Source organism: Pichia membranifaciens (genome assembly GCF_001661235.1).
Source record: "Pichia membranifaciens NRRL Y-2026 unplaced genomic scaffold PICMEscaffold_6, whole genome shotgun sequence".
NCBI classification, from domain to species: domain Eukaryota; kingdom Fungi; phylum Ascomycota; class Pichiomycetes; order Pichiales; family Pichiaceae; genus Pichia; species Pichia membranifaciens.
In genome coordinates, this window is record NW_017566987.1 from 496537 (window position 1) to 519620 (window position 23084).

General features: G+C 45.5%; 10 protein-coding genes across 10 annotated transcripts; 6 read left to right on the forward strand and 4 right to left on the reverse strand.

Annotated features, from left to right (window-relative positions):
• Positions 1 to 509: 509 nt before the first annotated feature.
• Positions 510 to 674, forward strand: PICMEDRAFT_22813 (hypothetical protein; the record flags this gene model as incomplete). Its single annotated transcript, XM_019162279.1, has 1 exon — positions 510 to 674. A coding segment is annotated over one exon (165 nt), but the record flags the coding sequence as incomplete, so codon positions are not given.
• Positions 675 to 2208: 1534 nt separating this feature from the next.
• Positions 2209 to 3801, reverse strand: PICMEDRAFT_74478 (hypothetical protein; the record flags this gene model as incomplete). Its single annotated transcript, XM_019164780.1, has 1 exon — positions 2209 to 3801. One exon carries the CDS (start codon positions 3799 to 3801, stop codon positions 2209 to 2211), a length of 1593 nt encoding a protein of 530 aa, XP_019015895.1.
• A 484-nt stretch (positions 3802 to 4285) lies between these two features.
• Positions 4286 to 6238, reverse strand: PICMEDRAFT_36720 (hypothetical protein; the record flags this gene model as incomplete). Its single annotated transcript, XM_019163029.1, has 2 exons — positions 4286 to 4933; positions 5774 to 6238. The coding sequence occupies 2 exons, from the start codon at positions 6236 to 6238 to the stop codon at positions 4286 to 4288; spliced, it is 1113 nt and encodes a 370-aa protein (XP_019015896.1).
• An 808-nt stretch (positions 6239 to 7046) lies between these two features.
• PICMEDRAFT_74480 (hypothetical protein) lies at positions 7047 to 8522 on the forward strand (the record flags this gene model as incomplete). The annotated part of the gene is made up of 1 exon (XM_019164781.1): positions 7047 to 8522. One exon carries the CDS (start codon positions 7047 to 7049, stop codon positions 8520 to 8522), a length of 1476 nt encoding a protein of 491 aa, XP_019015897.1.
• Positions 8523 to 8990: 468 nt separating this feature from the next.
• Positions 8991 to 11643, forward strand: PICMEDRAFT_18171 (hypothetical protein). Its single transcript, XM_019161900.1, has one exon. The coding sequence runs from the start codon at positions 9098 to 9100 to the stop codon at positions 11477 to 11479; it is 2382 nt and encodes a 793-aa protein (XP_019015898.1). The 5' UTR covers positions 8991 to 9097; the 3' UTR covers positions 11480 to 11643.
• Positions 11408 to 12675, reverse strand: PICMEDRAFT_18172 (hypothetical protein). Its single transcript, XM_019161901.1, has one exon. It carries the CDS (start codon positions 12648 to 12650, stop codon positions 11655 to 11657), a length of 996 nt encoding a protein of 331 aa, XP_019015899.1. The 5' UTR covers positions 12651 to 12675; the 3' UTR covers positions 11408 to 11654.
• Positions 12676 to 13233: 558 nt separating this feature from the next.
• PICMEDRAFT_18173 (hypothetical protein) lies at positions 13234 to 15741 on the forward strand. Its single transcript, XM_019161902.1, has one exon. The coding sequence runs from the start codon at positions 13270 to 13272 to the stop codon at positions 15676 to 15678; it is 2409 nt and encodes an 802-aa protein (XP_019015900.1). The 5' UTR covers positions 13234 to 13269; the 3' UTR covers positions 15679 to 15741.
• Positions 15742 to 15973: 232 nt separating this feature from the next.
• PICMEDRAFT_176898 (hypothetical protein) lies at positions 15974 to 17630 on the forward strand. The gene is made up of 3 exons (XM_019161697.1): positions 15974 to 17255; positions 17309 to 17323; positions 17375 to 17630. Exons 1-3 carry the CDS (start codon positions 16077 to 16079, stop codon positions 17384 to 17386), a joined length of 1206 nt encoding a protein of 401 aa, XP_019015901.1. The 5' UTR covers positions 15974 to 16076; the 3' UTR covers positions 17387 to 17630.
• A 434-nt stretch (positions 17631 to 18064) lies between these two features.
• Positions 18065 to 19137, forward strand: PICMEDRAFT_18174 (hypothetical protein). Its single transcript, XM_019161903.1, has one exon. The coding sequence runs from the start codon at positions 18131 to 18133 to the stop codon at positions 18923 to 18925; it is 795 nt and encodes a 264-aa protein (XP_019015902.1). The 5' UTR covers positions 18065 to 18130; the 3' UTR covers positions 18926 to 19137.
• Positions 19035 to 23054, reverse strand: PICMEDRAFT_74486 (hypothetical protein; the record flags this gene model as incomplete). The annotated part of the gene is made up of 1 exon (XM_019164782.1): positions 19035 to 23054. The coding sequence occupies one exon, from the start codon at positions 23052 to 23054 to the stop codon at positions 19035 to 19037; it is 4020 nt and encodes a 1339-aa protein (XP_019015903.1).
• Positions 23055 to 23084: the final 30 nt, after the last annotated feature.

The following is a 23084-nucleotide window of genomic DNA, read 5'->3' on the forward strand; positions in this document are numbered from 1 at the left end:
GGTGCACGGGTGCGCGGGGCGCGGAGTTTTTCCGCGGCAAAAGGTTTCTCCGTGAAGCCGCTTACGTAATACGGCGGAAACTCGCGCCCGCTTTCCCCCCCCCCTTTTTCTTCGTTGCGCGCGCCAGGGGAAAAAACGAGGGGAAGCCGCGGGCGCGAGAAGGCGAGAGGGAGAGGCAGGGCGAGACGTTTCCGAAGTGTGGGGTTGTGCCGATTGCAGCGGGTCTGAGACGATGCTCTGGGGATCCAGAACACGGGGTGGTGGTGTCTGTGGACAGCTGGTGGAGTGCAAAGACCGCCGTGAGTGCCCGGCGACACCCAGAAGCAGTCAGCAGCCAGCAGCGTCCCTCGTTTTGCGTGTTGCCCCGGTCCATCCGCCAAAGCGCCTGCAGCCGAACACCCCCTTCCCCACAACAACCCCGCGGCACACCCAGCATGGCCGGAACAGACGACCCCAAGACCACCACGACGGCCGGCAGCAGCACGCCGGCGGCGCCGGCGGCGCAGCCCCGGCCCTACAAGTGTCCGCTGTGCGAGAAGTCGTTCAACCGGCTCGAGCACCAGACCCGCCACATCCGAACACACACGGGCGAAAAGCCCCACCAGTGCAACTTCCCCGGGTGCTTCAAGCGCTTCTCCCGCTCGGACGAGTTGACCCGGCACTCGAGGATCCACTCGAACCCGCTTTCCCGCCACAACGCCCACTCCAAGTCGATGTCGAACTTGATCTACCTCAACAAGGACGGCTCCGCCAGCGGCAGCACGGGCACCCCGGCTGCGCCGCCCTCCGCGGTCCCGGCCGCCGGCGGCGGCCTCAAGAGGTCCGGGTCCGCCACCAAGTTGGCCCGCAAACACAAGATCCAGAAGCAGCAGCAGCAGCTGGCGTCCAAGCTTCTCAAGCACTCGCACGACGACAGGGGCAGCGGCCTGCAGAGCCAGCACCAACACCAGCAGCACCAGAGCCGGCCGGACTTCATGCAGGTGCTAGCCTCCGCCGCCTCCAAGGAGCTCGAAAACATGCAACGCTCCGCAGACCCAGCGTCGTCCGCCGCATTCACCAGCGACACAGGCGTGTCCTCTACAGACGTCTCCTCCGCACAGGCCCAGGCCGCCTACGCCCTCATATCTTCCTCGGCAGGCAACCTCCAGTACGTCAAGTCTCTCCCCAGCCTCTCGCAGTATTTCGACGACCATACCAGCGCCGCTGCCGCCTCCAACCCCTCCCCAACCCTCCCCTCCATCGACACCCTCACCGCCATGACCACCCTTCCGGCACCCCTCTCCTTTTCCAAGCTCTCCGTCTCCGGCTCAGACTCCTCCCTCTCCGCGGCAACACCCACCATCATCCCGACGCCCGTCTCCACACCCTCCCGCCCCCCGCTGCTTTCCCACCACTCCTCCTTCACTACGGTCCGCTTCGCTAACAACCCACCTTCCTCGCTCGCCATGTCCCTCCCGCTTACCATGACCCAGCCGCCAAAGAGCATCCCCAACAGCTTGGCCACCACCCCACTGCACAGCCCCTCCACCTCTCCGACAGGCCTTTCCCCCGTGTCCAGCTTCGTCAACGTGAAACACTCCTACACACCTAGCACTACCGCGTCCACCACAGCCACTAACACGTCGACGACACTCCCGCCCGTCAAGTCCCTCGGACTGGACCTTCCAGAGGCCTTGGATATGAGCTCAATCCACCACCCTGTCGTACACGAGCATCAATGATACGATAAACTCATTTTTCCAAAACTCAGTCCAGCTTGAGAAAAAACAAATTGAAAAACAAATTCTATTACCCTTCATTTCTTCTTCTTTTATTTTACTTTAACTTACTTTCACCCGTTTCATCTGTTTTATCTATTTCATTCTATTCTCTTTGATTATATGCCCCCCTTTCTTTTGTATAGCTTGATCAATAATAACTGCTAGCATTACATTGATTTTACACATCACCGCTTACGTAACTGCGCTCCAATCTTATTATAAATTCTGGGGAACGTCTGACAAAAATTTCCGACTTTTGTAACACCCAACAGTTAGAGCTGAAACAAACTTGTCACTTTCCTATTTTAAACACACATATTTAATGATATGTATAATATACACTCATAATTTACAAAACAACTAATATAATAGTACAACGTACATACCCAACGGGTCTTAAGCAATGACCCCTTCCCAAACGCACCGTCTCGGGAAAATACAACCAACATCACGTCGCAGCGCCAATTCTGCTGTGGACCAACAACTCACCTTTGTCCCCATCTTCGTAAAGAAGGTTTCTCCTGGCTGCGTTCTCAACAACTCTCTCCCGGCGCCTGAGCCGGCTCTCACCACTGCCGTTCTTGCACCGGTTCCTGTGCTTGAGACAGTGTCGTAAGTACCCAAGAAACCTGTTCCCAACAATTTCCTCCCCCGTAGGGTCCTTGATTTTGACAAGCTCCTCACATTCCTCGCAATGCGCATAGAACCGGCCTCTGCCGTCGAGGAGAACCAAGTCAGGTAGAGCGTGCTCACTGCCATCCGAGTAGACTCCGTGGTGCTTGGTTACATGGTGTAGGTAGTCGGAGTCGTTTCTTCCGTAAAAGTAGTCATCGAACTTGTTGACATTGTCAAACTTGATCGGACAGTAAGGGCAGAGCGCCTCGATGTGGAAAAGAGAGTCATCTTTGCTTTTGCCTCTGCTTCGCCGGTCACTTCTCGCCCGTTTCTCCTCCTTTGTTAATATCCTTCCGTCCTTCCTTTTTTCACGGATGATGAACGGCTCATAGTAGTTGGCAACTTGGTTACAGTATCTGAACGGGAGCTTGGCGTTGGTCAAGGCAAAATGCGGCTGCTCGTTGATATTGTCGTAGTATACCCATACATCGTCCACCATCGATTTCAGAAAACTCACAAGAAAAACCGAAGACACGTACCCATTCGGAATCAGATATAACATGTAGTTGATCTTCCACTCGCTTTCGGGGACAATGGTGTACACAGAACTACCAATGGAGACTCTCCCGGCTGCTGCCGATTGTTGTAGGAGCCTAATGTCCCGTCCTTTAATCTTCGTTGTATTGCGATTAGCTTCCTGAACGGTATTCGTGTATTTTCTGGCTCGCTCAAGAATCTCATTAGGGTAAAGCACGACTGTACGCTTCCCCTTCTTTGGCATTATCATCTCTGACCTCTGCTCCTCTTCATCCTCTTCTACCAAAATTTCATCTTTTATTTCTACCTTTGCTTCACCCGCTTCGGGTCTCACTTCCAAAGACTTTGCTTTCGAATGAGTCTCTTCCAATTGCGAAGAACCTCTTAATTCGGAACTTTCGCTTAAAGGCGGGGTGGGTAAATGTAACCGCTGTTGTTCTTCGGACTTTATGAACTCATGGGCTTCGTCGAAGGTCACCTCTAAAAAGTCCATATCGTCTACTGTGAGAGTTGCTCGGTGTTCTGGAAGATTCACAGTTTCCTGATCGTACGGATCAAAATGCCCGAAAAGATGAGACTCAAACATGTCTGTCCCATTCATGACTGCAAAATAACTTGATGGGGATACCGAAGATGCCTCCGACGTGGAGGTGATCCAATTCTGCATCTCCGAATCGTCTGAGGCCAGCATGCCTTCCCCACTTATGATTGGATCGAGATCCACCGGATTCTCAACAACATTCCATAGGAAGGCCTCAGCTTTCTCCGCTCTGTATCTATCTCCAACGCTATGGGACAGATATTCGGGGTGATCCAGATCACTCAGAACACTTGTTTCACCCGGTGCATACTCGGAACTGGTGTTATTGCTCGTGTCTTTGAACATCATCGCGCTGTCTTTCACAAACTGCTATGTAACAAAGTAACAGCTGTATAGCAAAAAGGAGGATTCTTGGGAAAACGGAGATGGATCAATGTCCTATCATATCATATCAACCACGACTATCAGACATGATTGATCTCCCACTATCTTTCCTCCCTCGCCACCAGTTACCGCTATTTCCCGAGTATACTGATTGCTCATGTTCTGTGTTGATCAGTCCAATAAATGTATTATCTTGAGCTTCAACAGAATAAATTTTTGCAAAGAACCAACTGACAGAACAGGACACTTTTGCTCTGTTTCATCGGAGTTCACCTCCGAAAATAAAAATCATACTGCGACTCTCTGTACTCCGAGAAATTTTATTGGCACGCGCGGGGTTGGAGGCAAGAAGTTGTTTGCTAGCAATAAAACAGGACAAGACTGCATTCACTGTTGAGATGTAATGAACTTAACTTAACTAAACTAAACTAAACTATACAGGGGTCGATTACAATAACCATCCACGCTTTTCGACGTCCTTCCAGTATGGCATGCTCTCTGCAGCACCTCTGGACTTGATGGTTTCTGCCGACGCCCGGGCAGCGAACTTGACGGCGGACTCTAAAGTCTCATTCCGGTAGACAGAGGTGACCACGGCACCCAAGAAGGTGTCACCTGCACCTGTAGTGTCGACAATGTCGTCGCTGTCCACTTCCTCAGCAAGGATGTAGGCGTAGTTGAACTTGCCCTCTTCGGAGTACAAAATACCTGCCGGGCCCAAGGTGACAATAAGAGATGGCTTGGTGAGCAATGTACGTAGCTTTGTCATCAATTTTATGTTGAGGTTCACCAGGTCGGCGTAATCCGAATGTGGCTCAAAGTTAGAGGTGTTGCTCAATAGTGTGAGAGGCTCACGGTCGGGGTTAGGGTGGAAGTTTTTCACAAGTCCGGCCAACTCGTGCTCGTTGACAACCAAGTAGTGAGATTCATGCAAAGCCGAGAGGAAGTCCTGATTGTATCCGGCCTTTCTTGCAGGCAATGGAGATGGGTTGTAGAAGATCCTAACGTTAGGATATGAAGAGGCCAAGGTGTGGATGATGGCGGTTGGGTTTGGGATTTCATTCTGTAGCACGACGAAATGAGCCAAATCATCTGCCTGGACGTCTGCCTGGCTCGCTCTACGGCCTTCACCTCTGCTCTTGTTCACCATCTGCAAGTAGGACTGGCAAGGGGTGAGCGAGGCGGAGGAGGAGTGGGCGGAGCTGCCACCTAGAGAGAAGGAGACATTGGTGAGGCGTTGCTGGGCAGTCAAGTTCAAGTTGGAAGCCTTTCTCAAGGACGCAGAGGAGTTCGAAGGAACAGGGACCTTGGAGGCCAGGGTGATGGCGGCGTTCTGCAAGTCGAGCGCAGAAGGCTTTGGCGAAGGGTAGGTGAGAGTGTCCATTCTTGGCACCGATGCGTGGGCGTTCAACTCCGAAGGAAGCTCGGCAAGGTTAGCGTTCGATCTGTGATCGGCGTAAGAGTTAGTGATTGCGGAGCTTAGAACCGGGTTCGTCTTGTGCGAGTGAATGAAGGAGCCGTTGGAGGAGGACTCATGGACGGTGTTTGGGGCGGCGTGCTGCTGGTTGTAGAACATGGTGGAAGAGGAGTTCAAAGGCGAGGACTGCGAGAGGTTCTGGTTGCTCGAGACGCGGTTGTTGCTGTTGCTGTTGCCATTGGTGTTGTTCATGTTGCTCAAGTTCATGCCGGACGCGGACCAGCTGTGGATGATGGAGCCGTTCTTGCTGACTAGGCCATTGTTGAGGTTTGCGTTGGAGCTGGAGTTGGCCTGGGCGAGGTTGGCGGTGCTGGCGCCGGCGGCGGCAGGGGCGTTGGCGGCGTTGTTCAAGGAGGCCAGGGAGCCATGGGAGTGGATGCTGGAGGGCGGGTGAGGGTTGAGGTCTGCTGTTTTCGCCGGCGGCTCGTTGTTGGGCGGCTTTGTGGCGTGGGAGTGGACGTGGGAGGGCAAGGCCGGGTTGTCGATGGAGGTGTTGAGGTCCGGGTGGTTGGAGGCGTTGAAGCAGCGCTCGAGCTCGGCGGGGGTCGGGTGGAGGTGTGCGTTGGCGCCGGGCACGACGATGATTCTGTTTTCGCCCGCGTAGTTGTCCTGCACCACGATGGACGCCGTCCCCGTGGCGGTGTTCTTCACCTTCTTGAGCAGGCTGGTGCTGACGTTGTTGGCCTTCAGGTACGCGATGAAGTCGTTGGCGACCGCGTCGTCGTCGCCCAAGCACCCGAGGAGCCGCACCGTGAACCGGTCGGTGGGCGCCTTGAGCTTGGCGACGGCCACGGCGCCGTTGAAGCCCTTGCCGCCCAGGTGGCGTTCGAACGACACGCCCTGGACCGTTTCGCCCGGCCCGGGGAACTTCACTGTGTGTGTGACAAGGTCCTGGTTCAACGAACCGAAAACCGTGACTGGCATTGTTGTGGAGGAGGCGTGGGGAGGCTGCTGCTAGGTTCTGCTGGTCGGTCTGCGGCCGGAGTTACACTGGGGCTGCTGCGGATGTCACGGATGGCGTTCTCAACAAGTCCACAACCTGTCTGCACCGCAAGAAGAAGACACCCATCGCAGAGGAACACACAGGGCAAGAAAACAACACCACCACCACCCGCCTCCTACACCAACACCACCTGTGCGCACGTCCACCCTGCGCCTGACAGACGGTTTGCCACTGAATGCGTGAGCCAGCGGTGGCTCGGAAGAAGGTGGGCAGGGACGAGGACCGGACTGCCAGCTGCTGGTGGTGATCTGAGAAGCTGCAGCGGGACGGGGCGACGGGCCAGGCGGGGCGGCGATCTGCATTGTGCGCGACGGCGACGCCGGCGACGTCATCGTTTTTTCGCCGATGACGTCGTTGCGAGTTGTGCCGAGCGGCCGCGCGCGACAGCGCTGGTGTCGCAGGAAGGGCTGCTCGGGGGAACTGTGGGCACGTGACGGGGCAAGGGGCGGCGGGGATGAGGGTGCGACAGGGTTGGGTGTTGTGTGGGCTGCTCGGGCGATTTGGGAGGGCAGGCGCGACCTCCCAAAAAGGCGACGCCCCAGCATTCCCAATTTGTTGGGCCGGTTACACCACGACGCGGACAGCGGGACAGATCCGGCAGGCAGGAGCCGTTTAAATATTTCAGTGTCCGCCAGCCACGACAGGATACGCTGAGCATGAGAATGGAAAGGGGGCATTGCGGGAGAAGAAGGGGTCTTTCCGGTCGGACATCGCAGAATCGCACAGACCATGGACTCGGTTGACATCACAGAGGCCAACGCCGTTGCTGCGGGCACAAACAAGCAGCAGAAGAGAATCGTCGCGTCCGGGATTGGCGGGCGGCTGATGGGCACGAAGTCGATGACGACGGTGACAGCAGAGGAGTTGGCGAAGGACAGCGTTGCAGAGGTGTTGAAGCGGGACAAGGAGCTGCGGCTGAAGTACGAGCGGGAGCAGCACATCTCGGAAAAGCCGTGGACCCGGGAGAACTGGTACAAGCACGTGAACTGGTTGAACTTCATGCTCGTGTTGCTCTTCCCGTTTGTGGCGATGGGGTGCTCGTACTGGGTGAAGCCGACGGTGCAGACGATGACGCTTGCGCTGTCGCTCTTCTGCCTGTCGGGCCTCTCGATCACGGCCGGGTACCACCGGTTGTGGTCGCACAGAGCGTACGAGGCCAGAGACCCGTTGAAGATCTTCTTTGCGCTCTTCGGGGCGTCCGCCATCGAGGGCTCGATCAAGTGGTGGGGCCACTCGCACAGAATCCACCACCGTTACACGGACACCGACAGAGACCCCTACGACGCCAGACGCGGCTTCTGGTACTCGCACATCGGCTGGATGCTGTTGGTGCCTAACCCCAAGTACAAGGCCAGAGCAGACATCTCCGACTTGGTGGACGACTGGATTGTCCGCGTCCAGCACAGACACTACCTGACCATCATGGTCTTCATGGCGCTCATTCTCCCGGCCCTCTTCTCCAAGTACTTTTTCGACGACTTCTGGGGCGGCTTCATCTACGCCGGCCTGATCAAGTCCTTCATGATCCAGCAGGCCACCTTCTGCGTCAACTCCCTCGCCCACTGGATTGGCGAACAGCCCTTCGACGACAGAAGAACCCCAAGAGACCACTTGCTCACCGCCTTTGTCACCTTTGGCGAGGGCTACCACAACTTCCACCACGAGTTCCCATCCGACTACAGAAACGCCCTCAAGTGGTACCAATACGACCCTACCAAGATCCTCATCTGGTGTGCATCCAAGGTCGGCCTCGCCTACAACTTGAAGAAGTTCTCCCAGAACGCCATCGACCAGGGCATCTTGCAGCAGAAGCAGAAGAAGTTGGACGAAATGAGAAGCCGTTTGAACTGGGGGCCCCAGGTCTCTGAGTTGCCAATCTGGTCCAAGGACCAGTTCTACGAGGAGGCCGCCAACAAGAAGGGCTTGGTCATTGTCTCCGGCATAGTCCACGACTGCTCCTCATTCTTGACCCAGCACCCGGGTGGACAGGCTTTGGTCCGTTCATCCTTCGGTAAGGACGCCACCATCGCTTTCAACGGTGGTGTCTACGCCCACTCCAACGCCGCCCACAACTTGTTGTCCACCTTGAGGGTCGCTGTCATCAAGGACTCCGGTGCTATCGGTAACACCTTCGACAAACAATTGGAATACTTGGCCAAGGCCGACCTGGAGAAGGTGGAGAAGAGCAAGTCCAAGGCGGCTTGAGTCCATCTTTCTTCCATTCCAATTATTCAATCATTTGATCCAATCAAACAATACAAAAATCAAACATACTTTACTATTTTATATATACAACATATAACCCATTTACTTGTTCTCGTTATCTGTCAATCCTTTTTTTTTTCTTCTTCTTCCATACTGTTTTTATCTTTTTCTCCCATCCATTTCTGCCCTTCCCTCTTTGTATATCCATTTCCATATCAAAGAATGAAAATTTCACGTCCATGAATCACGAACCCAATTTTTTTTCCTTATCGCAGCTCCCTATTTCCCTTCCCCAACAAAAACGGGAAGAATTTTTTTGTAAGAAAAGACAATCCGCTTACGTAACCAAAATGCTCAGCTGCAGATTGCCGCGACACCATTTTTTCTTGGCCCCCCTTCTTCCCTCCTCTTAATGTCTTTTTTCCACTTCCGGGTCCAAAGAGTCTCTTCCACAAGACGAAAACACATCAGGATGGGTGATGGATCAGAAACGATCCTGACTTGTGAAGCATTTGGTCCTGGGGAGTCCAAGGAGGCAGAAAAAACAGCGCACAACCCGCAAACGGGACACAGACATGTCTTACATCGACAGATGCTACTACCGCACATCCACAGTTGATCCAGAAACGTCACTGCCTTTGTACGTGTTGGACTCAACGTTCATACCTTCGTCGATCTTCAATGGCAGCACCTCCACATCCGACATCGACTCTCAACCCAAGTTGCGGAACTTCGTCAACAGAATCCTAGAGAAACTCCCGCAAGAAGACCATGCACTCGTTTTCTTCACAAACGGGTTCTATCAGTCATCCCTTGTGCAACATCAGCAGCGAGATACTAGTCCCGACAACACCCACTCGTCTGCATCGGTGCCAACTTCCTCGATAACCAACTCCTCCGAACAGTCCTCGTTCAAGCTGCCGCTGAACATAATTAAGATTTTGAAACTTATACCCCCAGAGTCGAAAAAACATCTATCCAAAATTTACATAGTCCACAGCACCTGGCTTCTCAAATCAATCGTTGATCTCTTCACGAAATTCTACTCGTTCAACTCTACAAACCACCCAGTCATCATCAACTGCAACAATCTAACAACGCTTTCTCACTATGTCGACATCACTAAATTACTGATCTCGTTGCATACCTACATGATCGACAAAATCCAATACAAAAACAACAAGATCGTGATGACGAGACACTTCACCGCCATCTACGGGCGTCCATTGACTCTTTACTCTCTTCACAACTTGGCTAGCTCGTCAAGCAGCATCTTCCCGCTGAACCAATTTGCTCGGATCTTCAACAACCTCATTGCATATTTGTCAAACAAAGATCTGGACACCCAGTTGTCCGTTACCGACTGGACAACAATCATAAGATGCTCCGCGCTCTCGAACGAAACCAAAATCTCCATAGACATTTTATCCGACTGCTTGAAAAGAGATCAGCTCATTGTTTTAGCCGATTTCTCCTTTTTAGAACATTACATGATTATAGTCAAGTTCATCCTGAAACTTTCAAATTCGAAATCGCCCCTTATACCCCTTGAGGTACTTATCTCCCACCGTGCAGGTCCTTCGCAAATCGATTTTAAAGATGTCGAACAGGTAAATTACTTCATGAATGAGGTACTCACTTTCAGGCATCCACTGATAGATCTTAGTAACCATTCAAACGCATCGTCATCTGAATTGCAAACTCCGCCAACGTCCGCTGGAACCGCAGAGCCTTCATCATTAGAGGAAAATTATGGAAAAAGTGAAATAGATAGCTATGACAACTCCTATATCCTCATCAAGTTATTCAAATTGTTTAGATATCTTCTCAACAAGTTAGAAAGAGAAGCTTGCATTCTTGAGCCTCATGCCAAAAACAAAACCAAATCAGTAGAAAGACAGACATTGAGACTTATTTTGGCCTTCACCAAAATACTGTATGCCGATAACCAGGAAAACTCTTCTCCCCTTTCATCCTCTCAGGAGGATTTGGATTACGATGATATAGGATTCGATAATCTGTTCAAGCTTTTACGGTCAATTATGCAATATTTCGATAAACTAACAATACTTGGGACGTCATACACTCTGGATGATTTCAACAACCATATTAGCTTTGATGATTTTCTGGCTTTTGAAGCTTTCAAAAATAAACAATTGGGTATTCAAGATGTTTTGGAGTCAAAGCTTATCTCTCACAAAAAGCAACCTGAACAACAATGCGAACCGACGAAAACATCTCCGCTCAAACCAAAACGTCAATTAGATATTGTACCACCACTTCCTCCAATGCCAAGAAAAAACCACTTGCTTTATATCGAATCAAAAACAAATGGTTCAACTGGCTCCATATCTTCCAGGTCAACATCCGCAAGCTCCCACAAATCTGACATTTCGTCTACTTCCTCATCTTCTTATATGCAGACCAGTGCCGAGTCGACCATACCTGTAACACGATCAGAGGTAGACATATTAGCCAAGTCTGTGGAAAGCTTGGGATTAGAGGAGGAAAAGTCAACTACTATTGATTATGATGTTGATAACGTTTATAAAACACCCCAAAGAACGACTAGGAATGATCAATTTGATGACATTTCAGACACAGAGACTCTTCGGGATATGGTTGGTGATTTGTTGACCCCAACCAAACCCCTAAACTATAAGACTTCAACGTCTTCAATTGCAGATACCTTATTAACTCCATCACCAAGGAAACAAGCACGTCCTGTACCAGCCAAACCTGCGTTTTTGGAGAGTATGATTCCAGCCAAAAATAGTAAACTGCGCAAATACACGGAGAAGGATCTGGAAGTGCAACAGCAGGCGGAGAAAATAAAAAAGGCTGCAATATTGAAAGAACAGCATGCAAAAGAAGTAGAAAAAGGTGTGAGGAGAGGCGAACGTAAAGTCAGTCGACTTGCTAGACTGTACGAGGAGAAATACATGCCCACAGAATGAGCTCGAGACACGTACAATGGACTATATTTTCTAATAATTCTATTTTTTCTATTGAAATTTTAATAAGTAGATGAATGAATAAATAAACATATAACTAAAGGAATGAATAAATCTAGAATGAATAAATAATGTTATTTAAGTTAATAAATAAATGCATTTCGGAGTGTAACAACTTTCATTTCTTTTGCAAGGCATTATTGAATTCTCTAACAATGATCTCACAAGTGACCTCTTTACAAAGGGCCTTCTTATTACCATTTGGAACTTGCTTAAGAAATTCCAGTCCAGATGATTTTTCTAATGATTCCACAGGGACCTCAAATGTTCTGAGTGGTGTTTCATTGGAGATGATTGCATTTGGCATCACAAAAGCTGCAATAGCCAAATCTTCTGAGTTTGATGATTTCTTTTTATTCTTTTCAGCAACAACAAGTTTAAAGAAATGTGTTGGAACAGCAATGTTTGGAGGATTACCGATAACCTCATAGCTAACTCTGTATTTACCATCTTCACACTTCTTGGGCAGATAAAGTGGCCCAGTCACAATTCTTACCGAATTGTAATCACCCGTCAAACGACGGCAGAAGTCTTCAAAGTGAGCCCAGTAATCTCTGTTGAAACCGGCTCCCACTTGTGGTGACATGTTAGACAAATAAAATGTTTCATCCATTGCAACTTGTGAAAATTTAGCATTTGCTGCAGGTGCTTGATGTCCTCTATCGTAACCCGATCTAAAATAGTCTCTCAATCTGGCACGAAACTTATCAGGAATAGACTCGTCTTCTTTGAATACCGAGTTCTTTCTATCACCACTATCCCCGTTTCTTTTAAGAGATTCAGGAGTAATGTGTTCAACAACATAATATGGGTTTCTTGTCTGTCTGTCAAAAACACTCACAAACTCTTGATGAGTTGCCATATCATGAACAGGACCAGGAAATCCATACTTGAAAAATTCAGCGGGATTGACAGCTGTAGGGTTGGTTTTATTGCTGACACCGCTGTTGTTGCTCTTTCCATTGGAAGGAAATCCACCAGGATATGCACCACCTAAAGGAGTTCCCGGAGCAGCTGGAGCAGGTGAGGCCGGGGTAGAAGATGACGATCCCCAGAAAAATAGGGCGGCACCAGAGAGGGAAATAGCCGGTATAGTTACTCCTTGCTTAAACATGTTGCTGGTCGTTGACGTGTCAGGTAGTTGCGTTAGACAGAGTAGAGCAGCAAAAAGCAAAAGATGCAGAGTAGAAATTAGAAAGAAAAGAAAAAGGAGAAGAAAAATTGAAAATGTTGGAACTCTACTTTTTTCCATTGAAGTTGATAACTGAACCTATTTCAGAATCAGTGTCTAAATATACAGCTGTATACAGCTAAGGTCAAATTTCAGAAACTACTTACTTTTAGATAGTTGGAGAGTTGATACGTTCTCTACATTATTCCCGATCAAGCAGCTCATAATCTTCTGATCAGTTTTATCTACAATGACGTGTGAAGTATCATAGAAACGTTGCACATCGGGGTTGCAAAAAATGTCTTCACCATTCTGCTAACTATGTATGGAATTGTGATTGATCATAATACGGAAAGAGGTCCCCATGCATTAAGCAATTGCTGGTGGTGAATATTCAAGCGTTTTTTGACGTACAAAACGCTAAGCGCTGAAAAATTTTGGGGTTAGGGAGGCATGATTTTTGGATTGCGACGATTCCATACAATGGGGAGTTAAGAAAGGAAAGAGAAGTAGAAGGACAACAAACCTCAGGCTTAACAATCCAACTTGCAGTACAGCAGAGATGCTTCAGCTGCAACTGGCAAGAGCTGTGCTATGCACACGAGGATTTGCCACAAGGGTGACTCCAAGAAGAGACCCCTCCTCGTCAATATCTCCTTCTTCCATATACCTGATTGAAAAGATGCTCAAGGTCGGACTAGACGAGCCGAAAATAAAGGATCTTTACGAAAAAATGAGCTTGCCTGTATTCTTGCAAAACGTCACGATTGCTGTTTTGAACAATCGAGAAAAAAACTCTCCAACTCTAGAGAAGTTATTGAGCTTCACCATCGACAAGCTAGACAAAATAGCCAAAGTCAAAAGTAGCTACACACATGAACCTCTGCATTATCGAGATCAAGCAGGGCTTGAGCCTTCGGAAAATGTACTATATTTAATTCTTCAATTGTCATTGCACATAAATGCATCATCAATTGCATTCACAGTCCTAATGAATATAATAAACAAATGTCTTTATAATGATGAAACTACGCTTACAGCTAAAACACGTTCTTTGATCCAAAAGTTCTTGGTGCCCAATAACTTGTCGCTGCTCATTGACCTTTACAGTATCAATCGATCACAGGATAGGAATATCACTGAGTTGAACAATATTTTGACTCTGATATCGAGGTTTAATCTACTGATGGATAAGTTCCAGTTTGAAGAACAAAAGTTTCAGTTATCAGATTCTCAAATGAAGTCTCTTATTGATAAAGCTTCTTATAGCTTGATGAGTAGCACTACTACATCGTTGAGAAAGCCATACACAACAGTTCAAAAGCAGGCTTCACCATACAGCACAATCGAGATGTTGATAAGAGACTTTGGGCTGATCATAAGCAAGCGAGTATCTTATTCGATATCTTATTATAAAGAACAAGTAGAAGAAAAAGAAGATGAAGAAGAAGAAGAAACATGTTCAAATATACAAGAGCTACTAGATCGACAACTCTTGTCCAAGTACCTTCAATTTAGTTACTTAGTTATTCAAGATAGATGCAAAAATAATGACCCAGTTACCGTATATACCATATGGACTATAATAAAACCGTTCCATAATAAACTTTACAACGCCACGATTGATTCTGAAAATAACAATCTCTCCAACAACTTTTATTTTTACCAAACACTCGCAAAAATGATCACTTTATTCAGTAAAAATAGACGATATAGAAAATTGATAAGTGAGATAATATTTGATTTGCCATTAGATTCGGTGAAAATTTGTCCTGAACTAATGAGTTCAATTCTGTATCATTGTGGTAGGACAAAGAATGAATCCCTTGGTGCCATTGTGGGTTCGAGGTACGATGATGGAAACAACACAGGGAATTCTGGTGAAGAATCCGTGAACTTAAAGAACTTATTTGGTCAAGGTGGAGACTTAAGTATTTTGGGAACCGGCGAAAAGTTTACTCCAGGCCAGGTTCATGCCTTCTTGTCTTATAACTTGAGACTAGGAAACAAAAAACGTGCATTAGAGATTGTCGAGTATTTGAAATACAAGCTAATAGGATTCACGGCAATTGATTTCAACGAGTTGGTCAGAAGCATACTATACACAAACAAAACGGAGATTAAGGATTCTCATGCAGAAAAAAGCGCCGAGGTTGCCTGGTCGATGATCGCTAGCAATCATGCGGCCAGTAAGGGTTCTCTAAATAAATACGCACTAATAACCTACTTGGACTATATGATCAATACCATGAATCGGAAGGAAAATAAAGGCAAACTCAACATGGTCCGTGTGCAGGAGATTTTTGGTATTGCCTACTTAGAACAGCCACCAAGTGATGTTAAGTACTGGAACCATTTTTACATGTGTTATTTCAAGTACTTGATACGAAGGTTTCCACTCAAGATTGCCAAAATAGTCTACGAGAACAACAAAGGTCCCTTTCTTAATGGCAAAAAATACATGCTCTTCCAGAAATTAGGGGACTACAGTTTTTCAAACAACCCGTTCACCACAAGATACGCCGATGTAAGATTTCGAATGGATAATAACTTAAAAGCTATGGTTTTGCGAGACATGTATCAACGAAGCGACGGTTACATGAAAAGAGCCAAACAGCTAGAAAGCGCCGACATAGAAGAGGCTAAAGCCCAGTACATGGAAATATCACAGTGGGTCTACTCTGAGCTAATGGCCATGAGTGACAGCAAAAGTAAACCGAACAAGACCATAGTGCACAACTCAATTATTCTTGATTTGGCCAAAACGATCGACCGTAAGTCCCGTGAATTAGGATTCGATCTTTCCAGAGATGCCACAGCAAAGATGCCAGATGCGGAAAGAAAGTACAGAACGCAGAAAGGTGAACACGTTGCCATTGGAGGGATACCCGTAGACGACGACTACGCAAAGTCTCTTCAAGCAACGCAAAGCGGTTGGCAAAACTTCTTTTCCAAAAAAAGCAGCCAATGATGTTAAGACAGGGTAATACGCATGTACAAATTTATAGATATAACCCCTACTGAATTCCCTTGTAAATCCTACACCCCGTCGTTCTTCATCGGATAGAACTTCAACTTCTGTTACCCGGCCAAAATCCAGAGGTGGCATTGATGAAAATTTATGCGAAAACACAAAAATTTCCAAATGACCAGAAAAACGCTTACGTCAGCGCAAGTTGCGGGAAAGTTCCCATTATTTTCTCTTTTTTTTTCCTTTTTTCCTCCTCAAAAAAATTTTTCAGCTTTTCTCCCCTTCTGACTTTATTTTTTAATTCAGGTTTAAAGACCCTGTAGCAACAAGGTGGTGAAGAACTCTGTGTAGGTTTCTCAGGTGTTCCAAGCTTGCAAGTATACAGCAGATCACACACAATGTCATACGTCTTGACTGAAACCGCTGCAGGTTACGCCCTTTTAAAGGCTTCCGACAAAAAGATCTACAAGTCCACCACACTGCAAACAGATCTTGATAGTGCTGAAAAGGTTTTATCACAGTTCAAGATCAAGGCATTTTCCAAGTTCGCTAGTGCTGCCAATGCTCTTGAAGAAGCAAACTTAGTCAACGAAGGTAAGGTGTCAGACCAACTGAAGAAGTTGTTAGAAGAAGCCAAGCCAGATAAAAAAACCACCTTGATAGTCGATGATACCAAATTAGCTAACTCCATTAACAAATTGGGCTTAAGCTACTCTGTCGTCTCTGATGCTGCTAGTTTAGACATTTACAGAGCAGTCAGAGAATATCTTCCTGAATTGCTCCCAGGTATGACTGACAAGGACCTCTCGACGATGTCGTTAGGTTTGGCACATTCCATTGGTAGATTCAAGTTGAAATTTTCACCTGATAAGGTTGATGTCATGATTATCCAAGCTATTGCATTATTAGACGATTTAGACAAGGAATTAAACACCTACGCTATGAGATGTAAGGAATGGTACGGTTGGCATTTTCCAGAATTGGCAAAAATAGTTGTCGATTCTGTTGCTTACGCTAAAATTATCAACAAGATGGGTATACGTTCAAACTGTGAAGAAACCGACTTCAGCGAGATCTTGCCAGAAGAGATTGAACAACAAGTTAAGGCGGCAGCCGAAGTTTCAATGGGTACCGAAATTACTGAAGACGATTTATTGAACATCCGTATGTTGGCTGATCAAATCATTGAGTTCTCCCAATACAGAGAACAACTTTCTAACTACCTATCTGCTAGAATGAAGGCCATTGCACCAAATTTAACTACTTTAGTTGGTGAATTGGTTGGTGCGAGATTAATTGCTCATGCTGGTTCTTTGATCTCTCTCGCAAAGGCTCCTGCTTCTACTATCCAAATCTTAGGTGCAGAAAAGGCTTTATTCAGAGCTTTGAAGACCAAGCACGATACGCCGAAATACGGATTGATCTACCACGCTTCTTTGGTTGGTCAAGCAACAGGAAAAAACAAGGGTAAAATTGCCCGTGTATTGGCTGCCAAGGCTGCTGTCGCATTACGTTATGATGCACTTGCAGAAGAGAGAGATGACAGTGGTGACTACGGTTTGGAAGTCAGATCCAAGGTTGAAAACAGATTGAGTGCCTTAGAAGGTAGAGACTTGAGATCTACTCCAAGAATCCAAAAAGACATGCAAAAGGTTGAAATCAGCGAAGCCAGAGCCTATAATGCCGACGCCGATGCAACCATGGCTGATGCCGAAGAAAAAACGGAGAAAAAGAGAAAGAGAGAAGAAGACTCCGACGATGAAGACTCCGACGATGAAGATTCCAGTGAGGAAGAAAGGAAGGAAGTGAAGAAGGCTAAGAAGGACAAGAAGGACAAGAAGGACAAAGAAGAGAAGAAGGAAAAGAAGGCCAAAAAGGAGAAGAAAGAAAAGAAGGAAAAGGACGAGAAGAAGGAAGAGAAGAAGGAAAAGAAGGAAAAGAAGGAAAAGAAGGAAAAGAAGGAAAAGAAGGAAAAGAAGGACAAGAAGGACAAGAAGGACAAGAAGGACAAGAAGGACAAAAAGGAAAAGAAGGAAAAGAAATAATTGTCAGTATGATTCCTATTTTTTTGTCTCTCTTATAATTTATATAATCTGTTTGTGTATACTTTTCATCCCCGATGCCCCCTCCGATTCAACTTTCATGTGCTTGCAGAGGCCATTCATATTACAATTCTGTTTTTAATAAAATATCGTTTATAGTAGATGCTGTGAAAAAGTCTTATAACCATTTATAGGTACAATTGAGTGTGTGTATGTGTCTGTTAGTAATTGATAAGCCGATAATGCTACGCGGAAGAATTCGCTATTCCATGATATTTTCCTTCGAGGTTACATGTATCTATACTTCCCTTTTTGATGAGATGAGGGCCTTCAATAGATGCAAACACTATTCCACACCATTACATCAAAGCTCTCTATTGCACAACTAACCACGGCGCATCATATTAAACATGGATTTTGACGATTACTATTCCCAGAATCTTCCCCAGGTTTCGCCCATCGTTCCTACAACACAGGTCCGAGATTTGACCGCCTCACAAACACAACGTCTACTCGATCGATTGCTTCAAGAACTAGATGACGAAAATACGGATCTGGAAACCTTGGAGAAAATGTTTGCAGACCTATCGCTGAAAACTGGTATCGATTATAGAGTGTGGTCGAAACAAAATTTGCCATTGACTTTGGAAATGGAAAACTCTACAGCACAATCAAATGATGACTCCTCCGGCTCAAATGTGCAAACTGCTGATAACGACCTTCTTCGACAGCTAGATTTCCGGGATAAGGAAAATAATATCCACAACGACAGCGATGACTATAATTCGGAGAGGGCCCTTCTTTTATCGCTATTACATCGAGAAAAAAAGTTGTCTAGACATTACGAGTCCCTGATCTCATCTTACGAAACACTAATGGCGTATACTGCTATGGGTGTCCGAGAGCGTAGAGAGCAGAATTATGGAATTTACACCACAGAAGATTTGCAAAATCAAAGCCCTGATAGGAAAAGTCAAGTTGATAACGGTATAGGAATAGAGGGTCGAACATCGATACGATCAATTCAGTCTATACAGATTGCTCGGTCTTTAAAATCTCGTGCCGAAGCTCTCAAAAAAAACGCAGATATATTGCAACTGCTTGCCAGACAAAAACGGCAAGATACCCAGCTTGTAAAAAACTTGATTACTAGTGAGGCAGAGCAGTTAGCAGCTGAACTGAATAAAAAGGATAGTAGTAGTTGAAAATTAAAATTCGGTTTAGAGTTCTTTTTTAATTTCCTACTTTATAAACTAGAATTAAAATTAAAATTATAGATGAGAAGTGGCAATTGGAATTGCATTGTGCATGTGTTCATTTACTGGCTTTTTTTTTTATGCTGTGAATGGTCTTTTCGCTATCTGTTTTCCATATGGCATTTTTCTTCTTCTCTTCCTCCTCCTCTTTGTGCAATTCACGTTCACTTTTGCTATACAGCTTTCTAATAATCATGGTGACCGTTTGATTCTTATCGATTTCCTTCCACCTTTGCTCAATCATTTTAGCATCTACTCTTTTCAAAACAGTGCAGAGTAAAAAGTGGAACAACAAGTAAATTAGAATATACGGATTGTTCCAAATATTTCTAATACTTATTTTGCTCCAGTTAAGGTTCCCATCATCAGCATAAATTCTATCTAAAATTGGTTTTTCTGCATCACTTGATAAATTTTCTGCTTTTGAAAGAGTTTTTTCCATAGAAAGTTCTTTCAATTCATGATCCATAGGTCCATATTTAGCTAATTCTAAAATCATCGACTCAATCTTGGAATTCAATGTTTTGATCTTGAAGTCTTGTAAAGTCTTCAAATTATTTTCTACTTCTTTTGTTTTCTGGAGCAATAATCGTAGCTCATACTTTAGCCTAGCATTACTTTTCACTGTATTCTTTAGTTTGTCCTCTAGCTCAAAGTATTTCCCTATTACCTTCTTCACATCACCTCTGGTTGTGTTGTACATTAACGAGACACATGTGTTTGGGTTTGAGTTAATAGACTCAAGCAAATAACGCGAGTAAGATTGCAAGTCTTTTGTTAGATTGAAAGAACCTTGCACTATTTCAATTTGATAACTTGCTTCTAATTTGAGGTACTTCATTGCAAGTACTTCCGAAGTCAAAAAGCTAACATCTGAAAATTCGAATCCCGAAACTGAAGTGCCTTTTCCGGAACACATTAAGGAGCTTTCTATTCCCGAAAAAGATTGGCTTCTCCTCAAGCGTGCAGAAGATGAGGGGTTATGATATATTATAAATGTATCCATGGGAGCATAGCTTGATTTGTTACTGCCATTTGTATACACGCTCTGTGCACCAAAAATGCTCTGTTTTCTTTTCATACGATACAGGAAATTTGAGCCATTTTGATCAGACATTTCAGTCTCCTTTCCATGGAGCTTTGACAATGAGTTTAACTCATGATTATTGACAGAGTTCAAATCAGGCGTCAGATCGTGCAGTAAACTTTGCTGGTTGTTGCTTTTCAAACTTAAATCATCATCAGTATCCATACTGTTCATACTTGTACGATCCCACATATTTCTTCTACCTACAGACCAGCTAACTTTACGTTCTAAATTATTGTTAATCAAATTTTCAGCTTTATCTCTTTTCATTTTCATTCTCATTTCAATGGAATATTTGTTGATCTCCGATTCAACAATTGGAATGCTATGTCTTCGTTTAATTCTCTTCATAAAATTACAGTATTCAAAGTCGACATTTGAAGTTGAGTAGTCACAGCTTTCATTTCTACCGTTTGATGAGCTAAGGTTTGTTTGAGTTGAAAATGCTGTGTTATCCTGTCCAATATTTTCACGCTTCTCACTGCCATTAGGAGCGTTATTTAAGCCCAGGCTAGACGGCCTTCTTGAGTGTTCTTTACTGGAAGGCAAATAGGAATGTTTTCTGCTATGAGGGTGAATGCCAGTGTGATTATTTTGATGGTGGTTAGGGTCCAGTTCATAGTCATACTCAAATCCATTTTCGTACTCATAGATTCCATCACTGTCATAGCTGTTCCCGCTAGATCCTCTTGATAGATGTTGCCTATTACTGAGAGTTTTGTTTACACTGTTGAGCATACTATTTGGTCTGCTTAACTCACCAGATGATATTATTCTAGGGGGAGTGTATAAGGTTTTTAGCTCTCCATTTAGCAAAGCCCTTGATTCACGAACACTATCAGAATTTTTAGCAGAGTTTAAAGTTGATTTGTTGTTGTAAAGCTCTGAATCCGAAAATCCATCATCTATTAAGGCTTCATCTATATTGTTCATATCAACAACATTTTTCCGAGGGAATCTGACATGAGATGAGAAAGAACTGCCTCGGTTACCATGTCCATTAACCTTGCTACTGTTGTGGTTGTAATATGGGTCATCATCATCGTTGTTGTAATAATTTGTATAATCACCATCATAATCTGCATAGTTATCATACCCATTGTCGGAACCAGAACCAGCGCTTGCGGCAGTGCCTATAGAATTTGCCTTGTTTGTATTGCTATTGATCCTACTCCGAGTTGGATTATATACAGCAACATCGTCATTATAATCATCGAAATCAAAATCTGCAAGAGATGTTGATCGCACATTCTCAATTTTGTCATCTGGAGAGTCATCTTCAGAGCTAAACAGGACTGAAGATGCTGATCGCTTTTTTTTCTTTTGAGGTCGAACTGCAGTATCGTTGTACTCTTCATTAGAATTACTCAGGACTTCGTCGATTTCAATATTGCTGTGCCGATCATTGGACAAGTCGACATCCGCCTCTTGGTCATGGTCCTTATCAAACAGATTGAGTGTTGTTGCTGACAAACCTTTGATGTCCAGAAAGTTATTATGTGATTTAGGATTTTGTAGCGATTGAATGCTCAACTGCGATTTCAAACGTTTGACACCATCAATTAAAAGATTATTGGTAGAGTCTGCAACTTTTTTATTAGCTTGAACTGAAAGAGAATCTTTGTTGAAGTCCACCGGTTTACCTGATGCAAAAAATAAGTATGACAATTGTTTACCAAGCGACATGTGCTTTATGTGGTCTATGTTTTGACAGTTGATCAGTTTACTATGATCATAACTGGAATGTGAATGCAAGTAAAAGGGTGATGCAGTAGCGTTATGTGCTATTATCTGTAAATTTTTACCTGAAGTGATATCTATAACGGTGTTTTTCACTAAATTCTTCATTTTGCTCAAATCCTTGGTCAAATTTTGAGAAACTTTATTATTCTGTCCCCAATCCATCAACTTTAATAAAGTTTCAAGATTGAACTTTGATGTGGAATCTATTTTAGAATGTTTCTGAAACTTGGAGATGGCAGCTTTGAATTTCTTGACGTCCATCGGATCTTTTGGAACATTGAAGTTGTTTCCACCCAATTCGAGTAAATACCTACATAAGACGGTGAAACCAATGATAGCCTGTATAGAATCTGCCGGATGCGACGAAGGCGGTTTCATCCGTATAACATGCAGGGCCATGGGTATCTCAGATATAAGCTTCCACCAATCCATGATTGCTGCCTCCGTCCGCTCACAAAATAACCCATCGCAGTAGAGAGGATCCAACAGCCCATAGTAGTAAAGAAACGTTTGCGTGACAAGTATCATGCCGACAGCGGAATAATTTATCGGCACCTTCGGGTCTACTTTGAAAAAAGCCCTAAATTTATCCTCCATAGATTTCGAAGGCTCATCAGTTGTTGTTGCCGAACGTGAGCCGCAGCCTAGCTTCCTCAGATTGTAGTTCACCACATAGCAGTTATAATCATCGGCGATATTCCCCGTCTTGGCAGCAATCAAAGAAAGGAAAGGATTTAATTGAGTGAGGTTGGTGATGAAAGCATACCCTAGACTTGTTTCCGTTGCAACACAGTACGGTGATTCGAGCTGCTCCACAAGATATGAGATGAATTTTGGGGGCCAATTGTCGTACGGTAAATGCTGTTTTGACGCCTGCGTCAGCGATTTTGACGGCTCGTGTACTTGTGGTGGTGGCTGCAGTTGCATGTGTTCCGACAAAGACTGCACATAGTATGCTATTAGGCGGTCTTTCTGATCTCCAGTGTAGGTCACAATGAGATTATCAGAAGAACGGGAAGAGATCCACTGCTCCACAAAATACGCCTCGTACCCGACCAGTTCTACCAAGCGTATGCTAAACCGATTCGTGAGCCCAGGGAGTACCTTAAAATAGGGAAGTATTTTAGCAAACGCAATGGTGTCTGGAATAAGAAAAGAGTTGTTGGTGAAGAAGTCCGAGTACTGCACCCAGGGATTTGACCCTGCTCGACTTCGAGGTTGTGTCTGAGATTCTGAACGGAAAGACATGCTCAGAAACACCTAGTGTTCTCCTTTTCT